A 27806-nucleotide genomic window follows, 5' to 3' on the forward strand; every position below is an offset into this window, starting at 1 on the left:
TAGATTGTTTCAAGAGTAAAAGTTCACATATTAAGTCACTAATTTTGGAAAACCTGTTTTAAAAATATTAAAATGGGTTTATCTCTCTATTGCTGTTTTTGTTTTCCTATTCAGTTCCTTGCTTATATGTGTACCAGTCACACAACTTTTCCAAAGTCTACGTAGAATCCATTTATAAAGTTACTGTAACTGTTACAGGCTTAAATGTAGTGCATTTTCTCAGGTCCATACTTTAATCTTTAGCTGTATCTAGTTGGATATTACTGTAGTCGCTAGGTCATTTGGGGGAACAGAGGGGCTTTTCTTTCAGGGTAATAGATATGGTTGGACACTTGAGACTTTGTTGGTATAATTCACAGGAACTACATGGCTTTTGGCTACTGAGCAGAGGAACCTGTCTATGTTAATGTTTAGAAATACTAGTTTCAGGTCATGAAAGTACATACTCTAATACTTCAGAATATCACTTTTCTTCATCTTTCAACTTCCATAGCCTTGTGATATAAAATGGCCACCTGCTCCATCCTCAGTGGCTGTGAAGACAGACAGACAGACAGACAGACAGACAGACAGACACACACACACACCACACACTTTGTTTTTGTTACTGCAGTAAAATCTAGAGTTTGCATGTAACTTAAATACCTTTGATTGCATTACTAAACAACTGTGTTAATGTTAATCAGTTTCGAATTAGAGGCAGAGGAAGAGCCAGAGGAGTTTTTGCTGGGACAAATACTGGTCCAAACAACTCAAATACCACTTTTCAAAAGAGACCGAAGGAAGAGGAATGGGATCCAGAATATACCCCAAAGAGCAAGAAGTACTTCTTGGTGGGTGTTAGAAATCTCTTTTATTTGATTTGTGTTGATTTTCCAAACATCCTAGGTGAATACACTTCAGTACAGATGTTCACCGTTATGAGATTTTCATTGTAACCTGGGCAAACATTTTTTTAAAAAATATCATTACTTAAATCGTTTGAAACTTTAAATTCAGTTATGGGTCCCTTTAGTTCTGATTTTATGCTTGACTTAACATCACACAGTGGGCTGCTCAAGGGAAATTAAAAATTGCCTGATTTGATTGCCACATTCAGATATAACAAAACCATACTATAGTTGAGTTTAACATCTTTCATGTCTGTCTAGAAGACATTTCTAAGTGTAGAAACCTCTTAATTAAATTGTACTTTATTTCCTAGCTATTTATTTAAAGACAAGGAAAGTAATGTTTTTCATGTTTCTTGTAATGAAGGATCTCAAGTTTTTCAAAATTCATTGGAATAATAGGAAAACTAGGTATTGAAAATGCAATCGCTGGATATGTTGGTTTTGGTCCTTGGTTGTGATGGATACGCTTTTCTTGTTCAAATTGTTTTCCAAGGGTTAAGATGGGAGGTTGTGGGTCTTGAAGGATCTCTGGATAGGATGGTGATTTTGTTTAGATGGGTTGTATGTTTTGTATTATAGGGGCAGGTTATTAAATTACCCAAGTGTACCAGAATATTAGTTTTTAATCATAGTTTTTCAGGGAAGTCATGTTTCTGAGGCTAGTTTTGAAAGTTCTAAATAAGACAGTAAATAGTAATGATGAGGGTGATCAGATTTGAGTGTTCATAACAGGTTTGCTTAGCTAGAGGATACAGCTATATTCTGAAGTGAGTCTGTTTGGAAAGGATCAGTACACTTATTCAAAAATGGATCTTCTAACCCTATCTAGATTGGGTCTGAAGTGATTAGGACAGAGCAAAAGTCGATCCAGTGGATCTAGTGGGTAGTTGTTAATGCAGATTTAGATACTGAGATTCAGGAACCGTCATGTCAGGTCACCATTAAAGGTGTCATGAGATTATGTAGATGTGGTGCTGAAAGGCTCACATTTCAGATATGGGATGAGGGGTAGTAAAAATGCTAGACAAATAGTTTAAGTGTGAAGTTAGAAAGTTAAGAGAGAATAAGAAGCATCTAGTAGATTTTAGTCATTAGTTTTTTTTCTCCAAGATTTTTTTTCTTCAGGTTTTTTTTTCTCAGACTAGGTTGGCCTAGGACTCACAGAGATCACTGCCTCTGCTTTTGATTGCTGGGATTAAAAGGGGAAACCTGTGGTGTATTTTAACAATTTAAAAAACTAGTGTAGTATTGAGACAAGGTATCAAACTTGGTATATTCTGGATGTTGACCTTGAGTTTTCCTATCTGAACCCTAAATTCTGGCATTATAGGCATGTGTCACTGCATACAACCGAGATATAATTTAGGTCAGATAGATTTTGTTAGTTGTCAGGATCTGTTTTCCTGGATCTTTAAATATTAAATTGAGACATAAACATTTTAGGTTGTCTTACATTAATTTTATTAATGTGTTATTTTAAGAATTTAGTTATTTGCTGGTTGTTGTAGTCCATACTTTTAATCCTTTCACTCCTTTCACTCTTGAGAGGCAGAGGTAGATAGATCTCTGAGTTTGAGGCCAACCTGGTCTACAGAGCCAGTTCAGGACTACATAGAGAAATCCTGTCTCCTTTCTTCCCTTCCTCCCCAAAAGAAGTTATTTAACAAGTAATGATGATAATTTGTGGTTATTGTATGTTACCATTTTCTTTTCTTTTTCTTATTTTGGTTTGAAACAAGGTATCTGTATTTAGCCCTGGAACTTGCTCTGTAGACAAGGCTGGCCTCAAACTAAGAGGTCTGCCTACCTCTACCTCCCAGAATGACGGAATTAAAGCTGTGCGCCACTGTCTGGCTGTGGGTTGTAATTTTTAATTCTTGGTCTGTATAATATATGTTTATAGGTATGATAGACTGGTGGTTATTTTTGTACTCCAGCCATTGAAGTGACTACTTAGATTCACCAGAAATAATTGTGTATTTTATGTACAGACTGACTTTAGACAATATTGAGAATAGAGATAAGAGCCAAAATATCAATTCAGAAGTAATGAGTTTTAAATTTAGATTTTCCCTTGGGTTTTTGAACTATAATATACCAGTATTAGAAATGTTAACCCAGTAGAATTTAAAGTTTAGTAACATTTAAGCTGGATATGTTAATGAATATGTGAAATCCCAGCATTCAGGCAGGAAGATAGACCTAAGTTTGGGTCTAACGTGTTACACAATGACCCACTTTCAGACATGAAATAAGAAAGTATTTATTTATTTATTTATTTTTAAAAGACTTATTTATTATTATAAATAAGTACATTGTTGTTGTCTTCAGACACACCAGAGGAGGGCGTCAGATCTCATTAGGGGTGGTTGTGAACCATCATGTGGTTGCTGGGATTTGAACTCAGGACCTTCAGAAGAGCAGTCAATGAGTGAGCCATCTCACCAGCCCAAAATAAGAAGGTTTTAAAAAGAATTACTTTTTGAGTTGAGGTTATTCTATTTTTACAGATGACCAGTAATTGAGTTACTGAGTAGTTTGACTGTTGGCTAGTAAGAATGGGATTTGGATTTAATGCCATGCATTGCACTCTAATCCACATTTCTGATTTTTGATCTTTATCCTACTCTGATTAAATAATTATGAGTGTTTGTAACATTCTTCACTTTCTCATCATAAACCTTGGCTTTGTGGAAGGGTGTGATAATCAGTAATTTAAGAGTTCTACAGAGATCTCAGTATCAGGTAGATCCTGAGGGACCAATATGAGGAGTTGGAGCAAGTGGGCAAGTTCTCAGAGGACAAGAAGTGTAACTTAGGGACTGATGACTCAAAATTTGAAATTTGAGTTTTTAAAACTTAGTACTTTGTGAATTTACTATCTAATTGGAGGAGCTTGAGACAGGATCTTGTTCTATAGACCAGGCTGACTTTGAAATGGAGATTCCTGTTTGCTGAATGTTGGCATTATAGGTTTGCATTCCTAGAAAAACTTAACTTAATTGTGTTCAGTGGAGAGAGATGGATGCTGGAGATCTTGAGTCCATTATAGATTCCTTTTTAAAAAGAAAAAAAGCCATTTTGACTGTTAGGTAAATATTTAACTGTCATCTGTGAAAAAATTAATTCCTAAAACTAGGAGACTCAAATTTTGAATGTAAGAATTTGAAAAGTAAGACTGTTTCCAGTGGCTGAGGGCATCTCAGTGGTTAGAACATTCGAAATCCTAAGAACCCTATACAAATGCTGAGTTTGTGGTCTGAGGGCCTATCTGTAATTTCAGCCTACAAAGTAGAGATAAGTGCTTCCCCTAGCCACAGTTAACCATACTGGTCAAGGTAGAAGAGCAGTCAGGAGTATCTCCAACTTAAACCATGCCTTCTACGGGCATGTACATACACCTGTACAAGCACCCATACACATGCTCACACATGGAATTGGGAAAAGAAGGAAAATACTATTTTTATTATGTACTGACCGTTTCACATAGTTGCTGTTAGAATGAATGTACTCTGAAAGAAACAGCTTAGTCTCCCGGGCCTCTAGTTTCTTTACTTAAAATTTCAGATGAGTATATATCTAAAAGTAATGACTGACTGACTGGCAACTAGCTTTGCTACTGGCTTTTTTTTTTTTTTTGGTTTTTCGAGACAGGATTTCTCTGTGTAGTCCTGGCTGTCCTGGAACTCACTCTGTAGACCAGGCTGGCCTCAAACTCAGAAATCCATCCGCCTGCCTCTGCCTCCCAAGTGCTGGGATTAAAGGCCTGGGCCACCACCACCTGGTGGCTTTTTTCATTTCTATTCTGAGTTGCCTGATGTGGTAACTCATTTACTGCCACTGAGATTTGTGGGAAATAGGTAGTGGTCAGTAAAGAGTTCTCAGGTTTTTTTGTCTGTAGTCTAGTATACCTGGTTCTAAGGATTGGATGAGTGATTACAATTGTTCAGAGCAATGTGTCACCATATCTAGTAAGCACTATAGACACATTGAATCCTTGCTTGGTAGACACTGGATCAAGTGCATTTTACTGAATCTTCAGTGTTCTAACATGGTAAATTCACAGAGAAGTTGGTTTCTGTTGAAGGTGTAAATGGCAGGCCCCTTTTCAGAACTTGTTTGCTTCTTGCTCTAAAAGTGGGTGTTTCTCTTTTTTTTTAAAAAAGATTTATTTATTTATTTTATGTATATGAGTACACCATACCTGTAAAGATGGTTGTGAGCCTTCATGTGGTTGTTGGGAAATGAATTTTTTTAGAACCTCTGCTCGCTCCAGTCAGCCCTGCTTGCTCAGTCCCTGCTCACTCTGGCCCAAATATTTATTTATTATTATACACAAGTATACTGTAGCTGACGCACCAGAAGAGGGCGTCAGATCTCATACAGGTGGTTGCTGGGATTTGAACTCAGGACCTTAGGAAGAGCAGTCAGTACTCTTCCACTGAGCCATCTCGCCAGTCCTAAAAGTGACTGGGTGTTAGTGCCATGAGGTAGTATGAAACAATGTAGCTGAGTAAATAACATTTGGAGTAGTCTTGGGAAGTCTACTTTCTGTGTACTCTCAGAAGTCACTGTTTATGGAGTCATGCACAACCCCACAGTCTTCATTGTTTGGTCAAAGTGTCAAAAGATACAAGTTATTAACAGCTGAAAACTGCTCTTTCAAATAGCTTAATATGTGCATGTATAATTCTAATTTTTTAAGTTATATGAGAAGTTAATCTGCACAAATGCTTATGCACAAAGGCATACTCTGTTTTGAAAACAGTCTATTGGTTTTTTTTTTTGTTGTTGTTGTTGTTGTTTTTTGAGACAGGGTTTCTCTGTGTAGCCCTGGCTGTCCTGGAACTCACTCTGTAGGCCAGGCTGGCCTTGAACTCAGAAATCTGCCTGTCTCTGCCTCCCAAGCGCTGAGATTAAAGGTGTGCGCCACCACCGCCTGGCTGAAAGCAGTCTTTGTGACACTATTTAAGTGAGTTGGGTAGTTGCTCAATACAAGTACTTAAAAGGCCATGCAACATTACTTCCATTTGCATTGTGTTTGTTTCCTTGTAAAGGGACATTGTTTTGCTTCCCTTTATCTTACTTTGGGCAGATTTAGTGAGTTAATGAGATAGGGACCTTTAGCCTTTTCTACTGTGTTTTGGAATGGGAATACTTCTTTACAAACTTTTCAGCTTTGGAGATTGTTTTACTTAATAGTTTACAAGGTGGGAAGTACCTGTGTTTAAGTATATTTATTAAAAAAATTAAATTTGGAATATAATAGCTTCAGGACTTTCTGTAAAAGAAAATAGCCGAGATAAATTGTCTTCAGGCTGTGCTGCCATGTTTTACCATTGAAACTTCTAGCCTGTAGATCGATATGTATTCTTATCTAGATTTAAATTTCAGTGTAGGCTTTTAAAATCTCTTAGGTTTGGCATAATTCACATGATGTAATAAATATTATTTGTAGTATTGTAATGACAGTTTGTGACTTTTCAGTATCCTTATGATATTTCGGGAGGGGGAGCAGCTGTATGTTAAAGAATTGATATTTTTACAAGAAAACTTGTTTTATTGATGTTTCTTTTTAAACCTTTTTATAGCATGATGACAGAGATGATGGTGTGGATTACTGGGCCAAAAGAGGAAGAGGTCGTGGTACATTTCAACGCGGCAGAGGGCGCTTTAATTTCAAAAAATCAGGTAGCAGTCCAAAATGGACTCATGACAAATATCAAGGAGATGGGATTGTTGAAGATGAAGAAGAGACCATGGAAAATAATGAAGAGAAGAAGGACAGACGCAAAGAAGAAAAGGTAGACAGTTTCTGAGTTTCCAGTTTATTTAGAATGAACTTGGTAGGCAAATGAGTTGATCAACTTTTAGAAATATTATTAAGATTCACTACCCACAGATTTACTGACCTTTAATTTCCTTTTCCCTTTTTAGGAATAGCCTCAAGATTGCAACAGGGAGCAGAACTTGACACATTTTTTTTTAAACCTGATTTTTGTTTTCAAATAAGAATGTAAGCATTTTACTTAAAATGTACTGTTTGCAAGTAGTCTATAGAAATTTTGTTTTAAGTCTTCAAATATCTTGAAAAAAATAGTAGACTGTATGTTGAAAATTGTATTGAAATAAAGTAGAAAATGTTCGGTATCATATTTGTAACTATCAACTTTTAAAAACCTTTGACTGTTTTTGTTACTGCATTGTATTTCTGCTTTGTCTATAAGTGGTGGTCAAGTCCAGCTCTGTGACAGCTCTTAACTCGCCTCCCCTGTTAAGTGTTTGATTCTGAAGTGAACGTTAGCTCTTCTCAGATTCACACAAATTCTTGAACAGGAATTGTTTATAGTGACCACACTAATTATTTTAACTGTACCCATCAGTTTAACATCTTTTAAAATTTGAACACTGCATAGTAGGGTGACTAATTTTTGAAGAATATCACAAAGTTGCTATTACGGTAAACTAGTTTCACACTTCAGCAAATATATAAGGAGGACCGTAGCTTTGTTAATAGCGAAAAAAGTACAAATGGAAGCAAACAATGGCTTACAAAATCACTTGAAGAGCCTTCCCAATATGAATTCAAAATTGAATATTCACTTCCATTCTTATCTGATAATTTGAGTCATGGTCTTAGAACCTAACCCTAACCCTAACTCTAACCCACGAGAGAGAAACTGGTTTGTAATATCAGTATAAGTAAAATCCTAATTCCATAGACATGATTGTATTTAAAAAGACACACACACACACACACACACAAAAACAAAACCACAATAAAACTTGGAAATCCTTTTCATGTGGAGGAAGATTATCGTGCAGCATAATGTGATGTTCACCGTCATTTAGTACCTGATTGGATAGCTTACATGTTCATTGGATGCTTTGAACAGCTGTAGATTGGTCCATAATATAACTACAAGATTAGGTAGAGACAACATACTGTTTAGTCATATTTAAGTAATTAGTTTTCTCTTAATATTGCCAATAGAAGATTTTTAGCAGGAAGCTTGTAGCACTGATCTAATTGTGTGCACACCCGTCAATTGAAGTTTATAAAATGGCCTTTTCTTGGAGTCTGTTCTTTAGGTAAGTGTCTTTCTTTGCTATTTAATAGCTTTTGAAGGAATAAAGTAAACTTCAGTGCTACGAATTAATTTTTTTAAAAAAAGTAAAACTAGCCACATTGCAGCAGATAAGTTGTATGTACATTCTAAGAAGGTAATGCTTATTCTATTAATGCAAACTTTTAAGTTTTGATGATTTCCCAGTGTCTTAGGCCTTGACTAACTAGTGGTGTTTGCTAAAAACTTTGGGCGCCAAAATTAAACTAAAACCAAAGTGAACACGTGAAGTGTGTGCCCTGGAAGTGTGTACCCTGAGTTCCTCAGGAGTCAGCACTGCATGGTGCTCTCAGTAATTGTCGTGTGACATTATTTAGTGAATCAGAAAATAACTGCAAAGCAACTTTAGTGCTTCAATCTGGATATAAATGTTTAAAATAACTTTCCCTAATAATTCTCATACCATTTCTATTTTATATTAATATACAACTTTCATTTTAACAGCTATTTGGTTACACACGGAATCTTCACGTTTGTCCCAATTTAGCTTTACTTTTTCCACAACAGAGAAAAGCAGATTTGTTAAAACTTATTTAATGAGGAGTAGCAGGCTGTATTTAAGCACTGTACCTGTGCTTACTTCCACTCTATAGTTGAAGAATATCCCATCACATCATAGTCAAGGGGTTGTTATAAGAACTAACTGCAGTAGAGAATAGCACTGTGAGTCTTCTCCATTTCAGAGCCAGACACAAAGTAGCCTGTGTGTGTTCTTTGAGATCACCATTTAATTACACACTTTATGACACTTATGACACATTACAAAAGCTGAACAGTGTCTCTTGGTAAAGCTGCTTGATTACAAGTGCCAGGAAAATAACTTGTACACTGCGTACTACATATTACATGCTGCATACTATGTGTTACACACTGCATACTATGTGCTCTACACTGCGTATGCATACTTCCTTTACCTAGAGAAAAGAAAATTGGACCGAAGGATTTTCCCAGAAAACAAAACAAAACAAAACAAGAAAGGAGTTTTAGAAGGCCATGACTCAGTTCTTAGGTTTGTATGCTTAAACATCTTAGGAATTTTAATATAAAAAGCAGAGTCTTTCCCAGTTGCACTCTATTTCAAAGAATTGTTATTGTTCCCTTTTGTCACAGTTAAAATCAGTGTTGGGAATTAAATTATAATTTGAGGGGAAATATTATCCAGTGGGAATGAATGTAGATGGGTAAAGGATTCTTCCTCAGTGTGGTGTGTATATTTCAACAGGGACCCTTGTAAATTGTCATATGCCAATAAAATGTCCTAAGTGGTAATAGCTGGTCTCTGTCTACCTGACTTGGAGGCTAGTGCTGCTTGAGCTCTGCCCAGCTGATTTCTGTGGCCTGTTTCTAGAATTTGGAATATCAACTTGTATAAATTTGATATGTGGTTTGATAAGTGTTTTTAATTCTTTAAAACTGACTTAATTGCTTTCTTGTCTTCTCCTTGGGAAGATGAGAATGCATACAGTTTTTAGTGAGCCATTCTATGTTGGCTCAAAGAAGAAGAGGTCCTTGACAAGAATAGGCACCAAACTTTAATCCTAGCACTTGGGGATACCAGTTTGAGGTCAGTCAGAGCTGCATTTGTCTTCAGAAGAAAAAAAAAGTCATTTGTAAGATGTTTGGACTCCTTTTTTGTTTTGAGACAGTCTCATTGGGCTCAAGCTGGCCTTAAACTCAAGTGTATAGCGAAAGATGACTTTGAACGTCTGGTCTTTCTGCTTCCACCTGTGTGTTGGGATTGCAGTGGTGGGCCACTATATTTTGTGCTTAGAATTGAACCTGGGGCTTTGTGCATGCTGGACAAACACTCTACTGAGTCACATCCCTAGCTAGCTGCCCTCCAAAAAGTACAACTAATCAATAACTGAAGAGTTAGTATTTGTTCTTTTTAAGATCCAGTACAATTGAAACATTTCTCTTTAAAATTATTGAAAATACAAAAGAAAGTTTGTGTGTGTGGTGTGGCCTCTCTCTGCCCACAAAGGCAGGAAGAGTGCATTGGATTCCCTATAGTTACAGACCTTATGTGGGTCCTGGGAACTGAACGTGGTCTTCTGAAAGAAATGCATGTTTCTTTTAACTCATGAGCCATTTCCCTATTCTGAAAAATTTATTACTTCCCCAATTTTTTCATACCATGTTATTTATGTGTATAGTTGTGTGTGATGTGCAAGTGTGGAGGGAGATCCAATAACAACTTTTGGATGGCATAGTTTTTGTCCTACCCTGTTTGTGATCTCAGGTTGTTAAGTTTGACAGGAATCAACTTTTCCCACTAGCCTCCTTCTTGGCCCCAGGAATTGACAACTTCTAATAACTTATAGCCTTAAATTTTTAAGCACGTCTTACTATGTAGCTCAAGCTGGCTTGGAATTTCTGGATGCATTTTTGGAGTCCTAGGGTTAGAGGCAGCTACCACCATCTGTAGATGGTTAGAAGTCTAACAATCATGGCAGAGAAGCTTGGTAGCAGGGACGCATGGCAACCACTAGAGAGCTTGAGGGCTTACAATTTGAGCTACAAACAGGAAACAGTGAACAGAGGTTGAGGCTTTTACTTCTCAAAGCTGGCCCCTGGTGACATGCTTCCTCTAATCAAACCACACCTCTCTAGCCTCCCCAGATAGCCAGTTGGAGCCAAGTTCTCAAATGCCTGAGACTTGGGGCACAGTTCTCATTTAGGCCACCATAGAATACAAGGGTGCTTTATTTTAGTAATATGCTGTATTTGAATGTAATATTTTTACTTGGCATGAGTTGAGTTGATTTTGATACAGTTCAATTACAACATTGGCTGGCCTGATTCACGATCTCTTCCTTTGAGTAACTGTCTGCAGGAAGGTGATCTGTTATAATCTGTGTTGCTACTATTGTCAGTACAGGAAGAGTGGCTCCACTGTAATACAACATTACTGTATTGGTCATATAAGTCAAGAGATACTTTTTTTGGTGTATAAGTCAAGAGATACAAGCTTTTGGTGAGCTTCAAACATGGAGGTGACTGCATTCTTAGTGAAAGGAAACATGGAATTGAAGATAGAAATGTGGCAGCTGCGAGTACAGATTTGCTCCACGAGTCTTTGAAGAAATCCTGAAGAAGTGCGAGCCTTGAGTATCTCTGAGAGAAATCTCCAAAGAGGATGAAGTATTGAGTTTTGTGTCCCCAGGCTTTGAAGGCACTTGATCCCCACTCTGCCCCTTGTTTACCGAGCTGTTGTCTTGTCCGTGGATGTTGATTTTCAAGGCTATGATGGAACTTTGGCATACCCCAGTGGACTGGAGAGAAAGTGCCTGCAGTTTAACAGCTTCATGCTCTTGAATTGCATTGGATTGGGGTTGGTTTCTACTGCTCAGAGGCTCACAGTTACGTATCTATAATCTTGTAGTCATTGTAATTGTATTTCTGAGCGATCTGATCCCATCATCTGACATGGGCTGCTGCAGGCACTTGGTACAGTACACATAAACAAAATATTAAAAAATGTAACAGGAGCTTGGACAGTTATACCAGTTGGCTATTCCACTGAAGAAAATCTTTCCCCGGTAACTCTTTAATTGCCCGTGTATGAATCTTCAGGGAAAGACAACATCATGAGCTGCTTCTTCAGAGACAAAATATTGTTAGGCCCAATCTTGCCCTGGTTATTAGGGAGTATCACTGCTCTACAGGCAGGTGGGAGAATTGGGCCTATAAATGAGGCCAACTAAAGTCTCATATGATAACCAACTTGATTCAGAGGCCCAGACAATTTACTATGAGGCTTAAGAGAAGTCACATGAGTAAAGTTCTTGACAGTTATGCTATATACAACCACAAGTATGGGATTCACATGGCCAAAACATTGTTCCATAAATGTACCAACATTTAATTGAATAACAGACATATAACATAACAAGCATAATGAGTAATCTGAAGTAAACGCACCTGTTTGTTACACCTGGGAGGAGGATGGAAATACATGGTAAAAACAATTCTGTGTTTTGAAGAAACAGGTCTTAGACTCGTTTTCTTGGAGAATTCCCAGGAGCACTCAGAATTCTCACCGACTTCATTCCTTACTATTCTGACAGGTAAGTAAGCACAGCTGCTAAGGGTTGAGTAAAAAGATGAGTTGGAGGCCAGCTTAGACCGCAGTGAGGTGTGTATGTAAACACTATGAAACAGATTCATGTAACCCAAACTTGCTCCTAGGCGACCCTAAGGAGAGCCTTCATCTCCTCCTTCCAGATGCTGGGATTATAAGCCTGTGTTAGTAGCTGGCTACTGAAGCATAAGCTTTTGCTTGTAATTGAAAACAGCTGGTATGATTAATTGTAAAGAGAGTGCGGGCTGAAGAGAACTCAACACTGAATTCTGATTCCCAGCACCCACGTGGTAGCTAATAAAAAAAAATCCAAGGTATCCGATAGTCATAAACATGATACATATTCATACATGTATACAAAACATTGGTACAATGTCAAAGCTAGAGACATTTAAAATAACATGACTTATGTGCATTGGCGGGTGTGTGTGCTTGTGTGGTCGATCTATTGGAACTGAAACTACAGATAGTTATGAGTTGCCATGTGGTGCTGCCATTTTAATCTAAGTTCTCTGGAAGAGCAGTGGGTGTTCTAACCACTTAGCCATTTTTCCAGCCACCAGACATGGTTTTTATGCCCTTCATGGCCATGTGTATGTACTATGTGTCTGCAGAGGTGAGAAGAGTGGATTAGATATCCAGGGCTGGAGATATAGCTGGCTGTGAGCCACTCTATACAAGCTGGAAATTCAATCCAGGTCATCTGGAAGAGCAACCAGCCAGTGGCTTTTCTTATTGCTGAACCATCTTTCTAACCCTGATAGCTCTTACTTTTATTGGGCGAATTGGCAGACAATCCTGAGGACCCACTAGCCAGCTCAAATCACACACACACACACACACACACACACACACACACACACACGCGCGCGCGCGCAACCTGTATTCTCTGGCACAGCTTTCTCCCACTTCTGGTTCTTCCATGGCCGCTTGCTTCCTTTGGAACTCTCCAGATGGCAGGATAGAGGTGAACAGAAGGGAGAAATAGGAAAAGTGGATAGAAGGTGCAATTCAGGAACAGATGGAGACTGGACAAATACTAAACATTTGAAAAAGCCATAAGGAATAATTTTATATTTACTAAGTTTACATGTGAGTATATGCATGCATACCTATATATTTAAATGAAATTTTGCTACTTGGAGTGATAATGCTCCACATAAGAGCCACAGACAAAAAAAAAAAATTCAGTATCAGGCAGGAGAAACTTGCCTTCAAGTTGTTGGTCAGTTGAATCTAAGAGGCTCCAGAAACAGCTTAGGCTATTGTTGGCACCCTCGCTGGCCTCTCAGAAGACCTCACACACTTTAGGACAGACTTGGAGGAACTGTGTTGATCTGACCCATAGTTGAGGCAAAGGTAATTTCAGATCACGTCCCAGAGAGCCAAAACATGGTTAATAACAAAACAAAATAACCAAAATAAAAAAATCACATTTCTCCAGAGAGTTTATGCAGTCTTGGATGTTTCTTTTCAGAAATGCTATATTTATGCTGAACTTTTTCTAGTCTGGTTTTCTTTATTTTTATTTTTATTTTTATTTTTTTTTTTGGTTTTTCAAGACAGGGTTTCTCTGTATAGCCCTGGCTGTCCTGGAACTCACTCTGTAGACCAGGCTGGCCTCGAACTCAGAAATCCGCCTGCCTCTGCCTCCCAAGTGCTGGGATTAAAGGCGTTTCTTTCTTTTTTTTTAAAGAATCTTTTTTTATGAGTACACTATAGCTATCTTCAGACACACCAGAAGAGGTCATCAGATCCCATTACAGATGGTTGTGAGCCACCATGTGGTTGCTGGGAATTGAACTCGGGACCTTTGGAAGAAGAGTCTGTGCTCTTAACTGCTCAGCCATCTCTCCAGCCCTAGTTTGGGTTTCTTATTCTAGATTACTTGGTGAGTTTCACTTACACATCAGATGCTTTATTAACAACTAAAATTGTTAAGATTAAGAAAACATACCTAAGAAAGCAAAAGAAAATGTACCTAAGAATTTCAAAATTTTATGCCAGTGTCCTCATGGGCATGCCAAATCTTTAGAATTATTTAACTGAAGTTTTGTAATTAAATATATTACTACAATTAAATATCAGTTTGTGAATTGAATTTTGGTGAGTATAGATACACGGCCAGTATGTTTAACTCTGCTTTCCATAATTTTTTACTGTCAATGCAAAACCAGGGTTTTTTGGTTTTGTTTTTGATGAAATAAAACCTTTTTGCTTTTCAATAGCTTCAAAAGTTTGAACGGTTAAGGTGTAAAAAAGCCTTAGGGCCAGCGAGATGGCTCAAACAGCCTGCTACCAAACCAGAGGTGTCAAGTTCTGTGCTTGGATCCTACACAAATTGTTCTTTGACTTTCAAGTAGGTACTATGGCATGTGCATGTGTACACACGAAGTACATGTAAACAACTAGATTGGATAGTGTGGCTCAACATTAGTAATACCAGCATTTAGTATACGGCTAGATATTTTCTCAGAGTGACTAAACAATTACAAGTTGGTGGATTCTTTGTTGAATACTGGGAAGGCTTGACACCTTCCTGGCAAAGGACTGAGTGAAGTACAAGTTCGAAAGATAAATCTTACCACAGCGCTGAAAGCTGCGCATGCGCCTTTGTGGCCCTGCTATTGGCTCTTGGCCTTCCAATCATAGGCGGCGTCCTCCAGCTGCGTCCATTAGGGATAGGCTCCGAGTTCCGGCCCGGGAAGCTTGAGGGTCGGGACCTGTCGAGTGGGAGGCGGCGAGCGGTTCCGCGAAGAAGCTGCTCTGCGGTAGTCCGTCGCTTCCGGAGAGTTTCCCCGGCCGCCTAGCGCCGTGCAATGCCGCGGGATGGTGAGTGTCACGGGCTCCGTCAGGCCTCGGCTTCCGGTCTGCTGCCGGTGGCTAACTGGCAGGCTGGCTGGCGGGCTGGCGGGCGGGCGGGCGCTCCTCGCCGGGTGAAGAGAGCGGCGGGGCGGTTCTCTCCAGGGGCAGCAGAGCTCCCGGGAGCTCACCAGCTTGACTGTCGCACATTGCTTCACAGTCCTTTTACACACACTGGGTAAGATAGCAACTTAGCAAAGTGCACTTTCTTTTCTCTAAGTCTTTCTTCAAAATAAAAGCTCTCCAGGAGCAATCACTGGATGGTGTAATGTGTCATGGAAGGTCTCTGTGGCTTCTTTAGTGCGGTCTACGTAGCAGTCAGTTGTCAAAGAGTAATAATTGATAACTTCTCTTCTAAGGTACCAACGAACAGTGTTTTCTTGGACTTGCTTCAGCAATGTCTTTCATTCTGAATATATTAAGAAACGTGCTGGCATATTTTGGCGTCCCCGTAGACCAGGTAAATGTCCTTTATTAATCTTGCTAACTTTATTTTTGGGTCTCATTATTGTCGTTGTTTTGAGACAGGGGGTATCGTGTAGCTTAGGCTAAAAGTCTGGATTTTGCTGGTCTTCTTGGTTCTTGTTATTGTTCTTTAAGCCAGGGTATCATGTAGCTCAGGCTGTCCTTAAGTTCCTGAGCCTCCTCTCTCCACCTACCAAGGGCTGGGATTACAGATGCCATTTGAACATGTACTCTGACCTGATTAGTTTTTATTGTCAACTCGACACTAGAGTCCCATGGGAAGAGGGAACCTCAAGAAACGGCTTAGAGTAGATTGGCTTGTGGCCCTGCCTCTAAGAGTGTCCTTACTGTTAATAGTAGTTGTGGTATGGCCCATTCTTGGGAAAATGAGTTCTGAGCTGTGTAAGAAAGCTAGTTGAGCCTGAGTCAGAGTTTCTACTTCTGTTCCTGCCTGACTGCCCTCAGTGATAAATCCTGACTGAGAAGTTGTGCTGGCTAGTTTTATTTCATCTTGACACAAACTGTAATAATCTGAGAAGAGGGAGCCCTGATTGAGAAATTGCTCCAAGTCTGTACAGTATTTTCTTAATTAGTGATTGATGAGGGAGAGCCCAGCCCATTGTGGGTGGTACCACCTCTGGGCAGGTGGCCCTAATTTTTATAAGAAAGCTGGTGGGGCAAGCCAGTTATCAGCATTCTTGCATCAGCTCCTGCCTCCAGGTTCCTGCTCTGTTTTGAGTTTCTGTCTTAACTTCCTTCCATGATGCATAGTGACAGTTTTCCTCCCCACATTGCTTTTGGTCATAATGTTTATCATAGCAGCAGATAGAAAACAACAAAGTCACACCACATGTGGGGCAGTATAGGCCTATAGCCTCAGTTGTTGGAGAGACTGAGACAGAGGGATCAAAATTTCAGGATCACCTTAGGCTACATCTTGGGCAACTTAGTGAGACTCCATCTCAAAGTAAAAGGTCATGAAGTAGGGCTAGGATATATAGATCAGTGGCCCTGGTAGAACACCTGCCCAGCATGAGCAAGGCTCCTATATTCAATCCCAGATTCTGGAAAGAAAACCTCTATGTAAACATTGCCCTTTTTCTTCTCTTTAGGTGGGAGAAAGATGAGTTTGCAATAGTGTAACATTGATAGTTTGGTTTAGAGATGGTGGCAAGGTGTTTGGTGGTCTTTTACTCTCTCAGGTCAAAACCCAAGAAGATACAAAGGGATGAAATGTGGACATGATCACCACAGAGTTAGGGTTGTTGTATACATTTTTAAAAGTCTTGCATTTCGGAGGCTGAGGCAGGTGGATCTCTGTGAGTTTCAGGACAGCAAGGGCTACACAGTGAAACCCTGTCTCAAAAGAATAAAAAAAAATGTAGATTTATTTAAGACAATTTATGACTCCATTTGTTTTGAGTATAGTATGAGAACACAAGTTCAATAAACCTAGAGTAAGTCTGAGGGAGAAAGGATGAGTCTGAGCTTGACAAGTACACGTCAGATTTTTCTGAGTGTTGAACATGTGAATCTCAATAGTCTTGGTTCAGTAGGTGATGCAGAGGAGCAATGCCTGGTTCTTGTGCTTATGATGCCAAAAATATGAGCCAGGCATGGTGGTTCATTCTTTAATCCCAGCACTGGGAAGATAGAGGCAGAGGGACCTCTGTGAATTTGAGGCCAGACTGAAAATAAAATTATTTTATTGCTTCTTCATAACTAATTTTATTGCTGTTATGAATCTAATATAAATATCTGACACCCACTGGTTGAGAACCGCTAACATTGAGTTTCAGAATAGCCAGGGCTACACAAATGCATGCAAAATATATGTATAATACTGGGTGGCTTACAACATGGCAAATTATCCATTAAGATGGTGGAATGATTTAAAAAATAACGGGTAATGCCAAAATTTTAAACAAATGTAAATTGAAATATGATGTTGTCCAGATGAAAAGGCAATAGCTGAGATTGATGAGAGGAAATACATAAGCCAGAAGTATTGTTGGGATACATGGTCGAAATGTCCCACAGACAATTGAACATTCGGGTCTAGAAGGACCTAGGAAAGAAAAACATCAGATTAGGGAGTTCACTGTGTTCTGTTGCTATCTGAAGCCATGGCGGTAGAATAACGATGAGAGATGCTGTTAGGTGATGCTGAAACATTTTAAATATTGTAATAGTGAGACACATGAGAAGAAGGACCAGCAGTTGGAGGTTTGCTTATCATTATTAGGCATTTAACAATTTCTCCCTGGGCGGTGGTGGCATACACCTTTAATCCTAGCACTTGAGAGGCAGAGGCAGGCGGATTTCTGAGTCTACAGAGTGAGTTCCAGGACAGCCAGGGCTATACAGAGAAACTCTGTCTTGAAAAAAACCAAAAAGACTCCAAAAATCCAATTTCAGAAGGCCAAGGTAGGGGAAATGTTCCTGTACAACTTTGGGATTGACCTGACTGGATTTATAGTGAATGGGGAAAGGACATGTGACAGAAAAAAGCCAGGATGGCGTGGGCCATGCCCTCTGTTGGAGATGCATTAGCATCTGGGAAATTCAGCACATTCATGATATACAGCCAAATGATTCTGGTTATTATAGGACTGAACAAAGATGTGGGTTTCTTACACACAGCTGGGGGAGAGGTGGGTTAGGTGATCTTGGAGTGGGTTTTCTCTAGGGGAGCTGTAGCAAGCTGCAGTTACCAGAAAGGAGGAAGTTGTGGTTAATACTTTTTGTACCTGAACTCAGAGCTAGGGGAAGGTCTTGCCATTCTCACTGGTCAGAGGCACTCTTGCCCTTGACTATACTCATGTCAACAATACACATTCACTCACAACTTCATCTGCTTGCTACAGAGTTGAGAGTTCAAGGCTAGCCTAGGATGTATGACAGGACAAGCCCAATGTCAGCTAACATGCCAACTCAGACAGGGGAAGTTCCATATGGTCCCACCCCTACAGGAAGAGTTATAGGTGAGAGAAGAATTGTCTGCTGAGAGAGGAATAACCAATTGAAGACTGAACTACCACATAGCTTATGCCATCCCAAGTGGTCACGTCAGCCCTGGACACATAAGCTAAATGGACTCAGTAGGTTATGTATACGTGTGTGTATGTGTGTATATATATATATATATATATATATATATATATATATATATATATATATATATTTATATATATATGTGTGTGTGTGAGTGTGTGTATGTATGTATGTATGTATGTATATATACATATGAGTATATATTTATTAATGCTAATTAATAAATGAGATGTTGAAATTATTTAAACCCAATCTGGGTTTCTACCCTTCCTTTTACCATTTAGTTCCCAGATAAAAGACACACACCTTTATATTTATAATAAGTCTTACAGCACTAGAGCTGGGCAGATATCTCCCCTCTGTGCTACTAGAATCTACTTTCCTATAGATAATTGCAAGTTATTACTTACTCCATTTCATTTGGCCTGCTCTTAGCTTCAATTGGGCAGCCCTCAGGCTAACCCATGGCATCTTTTGCTCTCTGCCTTCTCTTTCTCTTTTGGCCTGCATCTTTATTTACCAACTGCACTGCCCTTGAATTCAGAGATCCTCTCTCCCTGCCTCCTAGGTGCTGGGTTTAAAGGTGTGCTTCACCACTGCCCCTAGAAAGAGTTTCTGTGGGTGGAGATAGGATTGAATTGGAAAAGTCCGAAGGATGTGTGGCGAGGAAGGGAAGTGGTATCAGTAAGTAACCTTCTTTTGAAAACTTAGGACAAGAAATTGAAAAGGCCACCAGTTGGAAGGAATCTACTGATCTCTGTTTCCCCAGCTTTGGGATTACACTGTGCCAGCACTTACATGCATTCTGGATATTATATTTGGGATCTCATGTATCTATTGGTCAACTTTGACCAGATTATTTTTCTAACCCCCATACTTTACTGTTTTTTCAAGATAAATGTTTATAAGGTTTAATTCTTTAAGAAAGATACTTTTTTTTGTTTTCTTTTTGAGTCAGGGAGACAGTTTCTCTGTGTAGCCCTGGCTGTCCTGGAACTCACTCTGTAGACCAGGCTGGCCTCGAACTCAGAAATCCGCCTGCCTCTGCCTCCCAAGTGCTGGGATTAAAGGCATGCGCCACCACTGTCTGGCTAAGAAAGGTACTTTTAAGGATATGCTGTTAATGTTTTCTTTGCAGAAATAAAGGTTACTGCATCTGTTACATCTTTTTATTTTCTTAGATATATAAACATACTTAACTAGCATGTATTTTAAACAAAGCTTTATTTATAGGATTTGCTGATTTGTCAAAATAAAAACCATGGGTCATCTCGGAGTATTGTTCGTACTATTGGGAGAATGCTTCCTTTAGAGCCTTGTAGAAGACCTCGTTTTGAGGTGAGTTAGTCACCATGCGTTATTTAAACCCTGTGTATAAACTATCTAGCTACCCCCAGGGATCTAGGACAGAAGGACAAAGGAAGAAGTGTGCCTGTCAGCCCAGGGCCTTCAGTTCACTTCTACAAACAAATCTTCTCACACCGCTCCTTTAATCATATTCTAAGACAGCACAGAGAATGCCTGGAGCTTGTTTTTATCTGACTTTGTATTTTCACTGTGTGGCTGTGTGATGGATGAGATTAGCCATGGGGGTGGGGAAGACATGGTCACTCCCTCAGGTGGAGGAAGAACATTGCTCCAGCTTTGTTTTTTTAATATCTGTTTTTCCCTTTTCTTTTCTGTTAACTTATTTACTATGATGAAACATGAGTCATGTGTTTTCTCTGATTCTCTATAGGGTTCTGACTTTTTTGTTTTTGTTTTTGTTTTATTTTAGTCGATCCCGTACATGAACTCTGAGGAATCTGATGATTATGAACTTACAGTTCCGTCTTTTGCTGATGTTTTGTGTGTGGCAAGTGATGAAGAAGCCAGTTGTCTCAGATACCGGTAATTTTATTTGTTTGCCTTGGGACATGGGTGTAGCCTAAAACTTGAATTCTTCCAAGTGTTGAAGTTTGTTCCTAATGAGTAGACATGTTTGTTCTGTTTTTGTGATATGCTGTGCCCTGATATTTTCTTTCTTTTTTTAAAAAAATATTTATTTTATTTATTTTATGTGTATGAGTACACTGTAGCTATACAGATGGCCATGAGCCATCATGTGTGTGGCTGCTAGGAATTGAACTCAGGACGGCCCTGCTCATTCCGCCCCACTCGCCCACGCACCAGAAGAGGGCGTCAGATCTCATTATGGGTGGTTATGAGCCACCATGTGGTTGCTGGGATCTGAACTCAGGACGTTTGGAAGAGCAGTCAGTGCTCTTACCTACTGAACCATCTCGCCAGCCCCTGATATTTTTGTAACATGAATGGTATCTCATTTTCTAGCCTTTTTTTAGTATATATATATATATATATATATATATATATATATATATATTTTTTTTTTTTTTTTTTTTTTTAAAGATTTATTTATTTATTATATGTTAAGTACACTGTAGCTGTCTTCAGACGCACCAGAAGAGGGCATCAGATCTCATTACGGGTGGGTGGTTGTGAGCCACCATGTGGTTGCTGGGATTTGAACTCATGACCTTCCAAAGAGCAGTCGGTGCTCTTCCCCACTGAGCCATTTCACCAGCCCTAGTATATATTTTTAAAAGCTTTTTTTGCATTTAAATTTTTGAAAATAATTTTTCCCATTGTACATAAATGTGTTTTATTTTGATCAGATCATCTCCCTCACCCTCCGCCCAGCTCTTCCTCTGTCCTCTTCACACTCTTCCCAACTTCACATTGTCATGTGTGAGTGTGGATGAGTATGTGTGGAGTGTGTATATGTGTGTGCTGAGAAGGTTTGTATGTGTGTTGAGTGAGTGTGTTAGTGTGAGTGTTTGAGTTTGTATGAGTGTATATGTTGAGTTTGTGTGTAGATGAATGTAGATGTGTGTGTATTTGTGTGTGTAAGATGTATTGAGTCCAGTAATGCTGGCCACATATACATGGTGGGAGGCTGTCTTTTAGGTCTTAGCATTGCTTCAAGCCCTTTTGGCTCTCCAAGTTTCCATTGAGAAGTCAGCTAGTATTCTAATGAGTTTGCCTTTGCATGAGTTGTGATTTCTTTCTTGAAGGTTTCACATCCTGTCTGTCTTCTGAATGTTTAGTGCTTGGATATAACACTGCAGGGGGATTCCTTTTCATCCAGTTGGGTGTTCTGTGTGCCTCTTCGTTTTGAATGAGAAAATTTCTTACTTAGTTACAGGAAAGTTTTCTCTATTATTTTATTGAATGCCTGATTTATGTCTTTGGACTAAAGTTATTCTATTCTCGTGATTCACAGATTTTCTCCTTTTTGGGTATCCCAGAGTTCCCGTGTATTTTTTTCTTTAATTTACCATTTTATTTGATTGTGTGGACCATTCCTCTATCTTTTCTTCGGATCCTGAATCTGTTTTCTACTACGTCTGTTGGTTTTCCACTGAGTCTTTTGAGTGAGTGCTTGAATTTTTCATTTCTATTTTTATTTGTATTTGTATTTTCTTCAATGTTTCACTTTCTGTTGAATTCTTTTTCAATTTTTCCAAATTGTTTTTTTTTTTTCATTATTTCATTTGTTTTCTTGGGCTTCAGTCAGGAGTCTATTCTTGTTCTCTTTAACTGCATTCAGGTCTTTGTTGTTTCCTTTTAAAACTCCCTGAACTCTCAAATTCTTTGTCTTGAGATTCATTTGAACTATTTTTGCTGAGAAATGTTACTAAGGGAGCCAGGGAGTGGAATGTGATGGTTTGTATATGCTTGACCCAGGGAGTGGGACTATTAGGAGGTGTGGCCTTGTTGGTGTAGGTGTGTCACTGTGGATGTGGGTTTAAGACCCTCGCCCTAGCTGCCTGGAAGTCACTCTTCTGCTAGCAGCCTTTAGATGAATAACAGGTTTTTTTCAGAGCCAGGCGGTGGTGGTGCATGCCTTTAATCCCAGCACTTGGGAGGCAGAGGCAGGTGGATTTCTGAGTTTGAGGACAGCCTGGTCTACAGAGTGAGTTCCAGACAGCCAGGGCTACACAGAGAAACCCTGTCTCAAAACAAACAAACAAACAAAAACCAAATAAACAAAAAAGAGTTTTATTCATTGATTTTTATTTGTTTGTTTGTTTGTTATATGTATATGGAAGGGAAGAGAGTATATGCCCACCATTGCAGTTACTATGGATTCCTGGAGCTGGAGTTGAGCCAACTGACTTGGACTCTGGGAGCCAGGTTAGCCTGAGCTTCATGAGAACCTGTCTCAGAAGTTCAAAAGCAACCCCAAAACTAAGCAACTTTGTAAGAGCAGTTTGTACTATTAACCACTGAGCCATCTTCTTTCTAGTCATTGTTTGTTTGGTTTGGTTTTTCAAGTCAGTATTTCTCTGTGTAAACTTGTTTGTCCTGGAACTTGCTCTGTAGACAGGCTGGCCCTCCAACTCGGAGATCCTCCTGCCTCTGCTGAAGTGCTGGGGTTAAAGCTACCCCCATGCCGTGCTGCAGTTTTCTCTTTCAGTTTAAAATTTTCCTCCGTGTTCTTTCTTTTCCTTTACTCACAGACAAAGTATATGGGAAAAGGAGGAGGAAGGAAAAATTGCTCTTTTTCATCCTTCAAAACTAATTTGGGATCTGTCATCTCCTGCTCTAAGACAGAACAAAACAGAGACAGCTGATCTGCCTGTAAGTGCAGCTGCCATTAAAAAGATAGCTGCCCTTGAAGATGAGCTGACTTTCCTCCGGTCTCAGATTGCTGCGATTGTGGCAATGCAGAGCCTGAGAGAGAACAGAGAGACTGGTAAGTAGTTGTACAGTTTGTTTCTCCTGGAAGGACACTGAGCTGACCCGAGTCAGCAGCGCTCTGAGTGTAAAACAGCAGTAGCTCCATCACAGAAGCCTGATGTGAACCAAGGCGGTAAAGAAGGCGAGCTGTACTGCTAGCTGATCCTTTCGTTGGTTTGTTTTAAGAAGTCAAGACTTCTGAGTAAGCTTTTAAAATTCTTCAGCAAAGAATTAGAAGCCAGGCGTGGCAGTTCATGCCTGTAATTCCATCATCGAAGAGGCTGGGGCAGGGGAGACTGCCTTGAGTTGTAAGCTACTCTTGGCTGTAGAGGGAGACCATATCTCAAAAACCAAAAATAAGGGCTGAGGATGTAGTTTGGTTGTAGACTGCCCTGGGGTTAAATCCACAGTAACGAATAAAAGGGCACAATTTGGGCACACAACTTCATTCTAGCACTTGGGAGGTAGATGCAGGAGGACTGAAAGTTCAAGGTCATCTGTAGCAACTCAAGAGTATGAAGTTAGCCTGGACTTCATGAAAACCTCTCAGAAACTCTAAAACAAGACAAAATAAAAAACTAATACAAGCCGGGCAGTGGTGGCGCACACCTTTAACCCCAGCACTTGGGAGGCAGAGGCAGGCGGATTTCTGAGTTAAGAAGCCAGCTGGGTCTACAGAGTGAGTTTCAGGACAGCCAGGGCTACACAGAGAAACCCTGTCTCGAAAAACAAAACAACAACAACAAAAAACGAATACAAAATAACTCAAACTAATGAATAATTTTTACTAAAAATTTTTTTCATGATTCATTTTTATCTTATGTGTATTGGTGTTTTACCTCCATGAATGTCTTTATGAGGGTGTAAGATTCCCTGAAACTAAAGTTAGAGAGTTGTGAGCTATTGTGTCAGTGCTGGACATTGAACTCTGGTCACCTGAAAGAGCAACTAGTGTTCTTAACCACTAAGACATCATCTCTCTAGCCTCATAAATAATTTTTAAGCCGGGTGGTGGTGGCGTACGCCTTTAATTCCAGCACTTGGGAGGCCTGGTCTACAGAGTGAGTTCCAGGACAGCCAGGGCTACACAGAGAAACCTTGTCTGGAAAAACCAAAAAAAAAAAAAATTTTTTTTAAAAAGGAAAGAATGCATGGTTTGAAAGACCAGAATAGGTTTAAGACCATGTATATTTTATAGTCTAGTTTTTGGTTTTAATTTTTTTTAGATTATATGTATGAATATTTTGCCTGTAATGTCTGTGCGTATGTGTGTACTTGGTGTCCACAGGTGTCTGAAAAGGGCATTGGATCTCCTGGTATTGGAGTTATATATAGGTGGTTGTGAGCTACCAGGTGGGCACTGGGAAGTGAACTCTGGTTCTGGAGCAGCAAGTGCTTTAATAGTTGAATCATTTCTTCAGCCCCTAGTCTTAGGTAATATTTTAAAAGTTATTTTCTTTTACATGTGTGTGTTTTCCTGCATATATGTGCACCACATGCATGCCTGGTGCCTGCAGAGTCTACAGCAGAGCATCAGATCCTCAGGAGTGTTGTGAGCTGCCACCTGGGTGCTCTGGAACTGAACCCGGTCCTCTGCAGGAGCAGCCAGGGGCCTCTTACCTGCTGAGCCTGCTCTTCAGCTTGGCTATAGTTTTTGATGATACTCTTTCATCGAGTTCAGGTGAATAATATTTTCCAGATGTCTTTTTCTAAGCTTTTAGAGATGTGTCTTGTTTTTGTTTTTTTGTTTTTTGTTTTTAATTTTTGTTTTTGTTTTTGTTTTGTTTTGTTTTTTCAAGAGAACAAGACTTTATTGAAACACTAGGTTTAAAAGTTTGGGGGGCTGGGGAGATGAGATGGCTCAATGGTTAAGAGCACTGATCACTTCTCCATAGGACCTTGGTTCAATTCATAGCACCCACATGGCAGTTCATGTCCAGTTCCAGGGGATTTGATGTCTTCATCTGGATTCTGAAGGCACTGATATATACTATACATACATGCAGGAAACATGAGGTCAACCCTTCTTGACACACCAGCACTGGTGCCTGGAGACTCTAGATAGGCATTCCTGCCTTGGGCAAGCTCCTGTATGCCAGCCTAACAGCGAAATCAATCTGGCCATGTTGGCTCTACTTAGATACCACAACTAGAGAAACTCCATCTAGCAAAAAATTGAAGGCTAATTCATTCAGGCATGGTGCTAGAAGTATTTCCCCAGTAACTGGGGACAAACATTCCTGGCTCACCTGTAATCTCAGCTTTTGGGAAATGGAGAGATCCATACCCTTGCTATGCTAATAGCCAGTTTGGGCTGACAGTTTGTTAAAACCAAATCAAGCTTGCAGCTGGAATTCATTATCCCCTCCCCCAGTCAGTAAGTGGGCTCAGGTCTATTACAGTAACTTGAAGGTACAGGGATCAAGTGGTGCCCACAGGAGATGTATCCTGTTTTAAACATAAAAGTTTTAGGGTCTAGGCAGGTGGCTCAGTAGTTAAAAGCACTTATTGCTGTTCCATATGACCTCAATTTGGTCCTTGGTACTCATGTTGGGTGACTCATAACCGTTTATAATCCCAGCTCAAGGTGAATCTGACCCTGTCTTCTGTTCAACTTGTGTGTGACTACCTGTGTTCACATGCACATACATACCCCTCTACATAATTAACAGTAAAAGTAAAATCTTTTTTTCAAAACCATGAGACTTATAGGTTCTGAAAACTTTTCCCTTTGGTTGTAAGGGGCTATGTGTAAGTATGATTACTAAAACTTTACATATTATTTATGTGCACATAATACACATATAACTTACACAGTATACTAATAGACACAGCATATAGTGACATCACCTAATACTTTACATAGATACAAGAGCACAGTCACACGACTACTCATTGCTTTTAGGCAAGGATGGTCAATCACAGCTCTTCAGGAGCAGATTTATGAGAAAGTTACTCAGTTTAGAAAATCACCTGTAGAGCATTAGGCCTATTTCTCAAATGCCATTTTAGAGTTGACACATCAATATGAGTACTTCTAACTACATGTTAATGTCTTGCTTTTAAAACTGGAGAATGAAGTTGAGGTTTCCTATGGATTCCTAGAAATCACTTTATTTCCTCTTTAAAATGTGCCCTTTAGGGTATACCCTGATATGTCCTGACTGGATTAGAAATGAACTGAAACTTCTGGTGGACACTCCTCAGGGTTACTAACATGGATTTGCTTGCTGTCTTGGCTGCTTGGTGTTTAGCAGGATCACAGGATTGTTACTGGCTTGACTCTGGCTGGCTATGTATATTATGCTAGAGTATTGTGTGTGGTTTTGGGATTTTTTTTCTTTAGGCTTCATCAACTTGAGTGACAGACCTAGCATGGAGCAAGTGCCACCATCATCAGCGGCCACTGAGCTGAGTGCAGAACCGGACCACGTTCCAGTTGTGGTGCTTTCTTCTCCTCCTTCTCCTCCTCCTCCTCCTCTTCCTCCTCCTCCTCCCCCACCTCTTCCTCCTCAGTTTTCTCTGAAGCCTCCAAGTTCTCTTCCCATGCAACCTGGATCTGCTAATACACATAACATAGACAGTCTGGCTACTGAAGTGGAAAGGCAGCTTCCAGGAGTTAAGAAGAGCAATGACAGCCATCATTCAAAAAGCCAGAGAGTTGGTGATGTCCCAAATATGTTGGATGTTCTAAAGGACTTGAATAAGGTCAAACTTCGGCCTGTTGAAAGGTCACCAGGTGGTAGACCCATTCAGAAGAGGAAAAGACAGGGTTCAGAATGGGATCCAGTGTCTTTAATATCTAATGCACTGAAACAGAAGTTTGCATTTCAAGATGATTCCTTTGACAAAGAAAATAGTTCCTGGGAGTGTTCTCCGTTTTCTAGTCCTGAGACTTCAAGGGTGAGTTGTGATGCTGAAGCATTAACTGAATTTCTCAAGTATGTTCTTTGTGATTGAGCTTTGTGTACAGTCTCTTGTTATATATATATATCAATATATATATACATATATATATTGTTTACTATTATTTATTTGAGGTGGGATCTCACATGATAGCCCAGGCTGACCTGGAACCTGGGGAAATCTCCTGTTTTAGCCTTTCAAGTGCTGGGAGTTTCCATTACATAGTTTTGCTTTTGTTTTAATGGTAATACTTTTTTTTTTGCCTATTTTGCATTTTTGTTTTTGATATTAGCTTACCATGAAACAAAATACAATTTGAAAAGCACAGATGCAGCCTGGTGGTGATGGTGGCAGTGGTGCACACCTTTAATCGAAACATTTGAGAGGTGGCAGAGGCAGGTGGATCTCTTTGACTTTAAGGCCAGCCTGGTCTACAGAGTGAGTTCCAGGACAGCCAGGGCTACACAGAGAAACCCTGTCTTGAAAACCAAAAAAGAAGAAAAAAGAAAAGAAAAAAAGAAAGCCACAGATGTAATGGTCTATACTAGGTAGGTGCTAAGTTGATACTGCTATCTGAACTATGAATGAGACATTTAACATTTTAGGCCGGGCGTGGTGGCACATGCCTTTAATCCCAGCACTTGGGAGGCAGAGGCAGGCGGATTTCTGAGT

At 39.6% G+C, this 27806-nt stretch overlaps 2 protein-coding genes across 5 annotated transcripts in view; both read left to right on the top strand.

The window, feature by feature from the left end:
• Nucleotides 1-7972, top strand: part of Bclaf1 (BCL2 associated transcription factor 1) — a 15974-nt gene extending 8002 nt beyond the window's left edge. The window contains exons 7-9 of one of the 2 annotated variants that reach the window (XM_031380546.1): nt 687-833; nt 6485-6697; nt 6831-7972. In XM_031380546.1, coding sequence (XP_031236406.1) covers nt 687-833; nt 6485-6697; nt 6831-6836 — 366 coding nt within the window. In that variant the 3' untranslated portion in view covers nt 6837-7972. The remainder of the gene's footprint in view (nt 1-686; nt 834-6484; nt 6698-6830) is intronic. The other variant, XM_031380547.1, reaches the window with a different exon arrangement.
• Nucleotides 7973-9418: 1446 nt separating this feature from the next.
• Mtfr2 (mitochondrial fission regulator 2) overlaps nt 9419-27806 on the top strand; it is a 21017-nt gene continuing 2629 nt past the window's right edge. The window contains exons 1-8 of one of the 3 annotated variants that reach the window (XM_031380543.1): nt 9419-12090; nt 14757-14936; nt 15326-15426; nt 19719-19823; nt 20263-20375; nt 23009-23244; nt 26575-27131; nt 27427-27526. In XM_031380543.1, the coding sequence (XP_031236403.1) occupies nt 14924-14936; nt 15326-15426; nt 19719-19823; nt 20263-20375; nt 23009-23244; nt 26575-27131; nt 27427-27453 (1152 nt within the window). In that variant the 5' untranslated portion in view covers nt 9419-12090; nt 14757-14923 and the 3' untranslated portion in view covers nt 27454-27526. The other 2 variants (XM_031380544.1, XM_031380545.1) reach the window with 2 other exon arrangements.

The sequence above is a fragment of the Mastomys coucha genome, unplaced genomic scaffold (genome assembly GCF_008632895.1).
Source record: "Mastomys coucha isolate ucsf_1 unplaced genomic scaffold, UCSF_Mcou_1 pScaffold2, whole genome shotgun sequence".
NCBI lineage: Eukaryota > Metazoa > Chordata > Mammalia > Rodentia > Muridae > Mastomys > Mastomys coucha.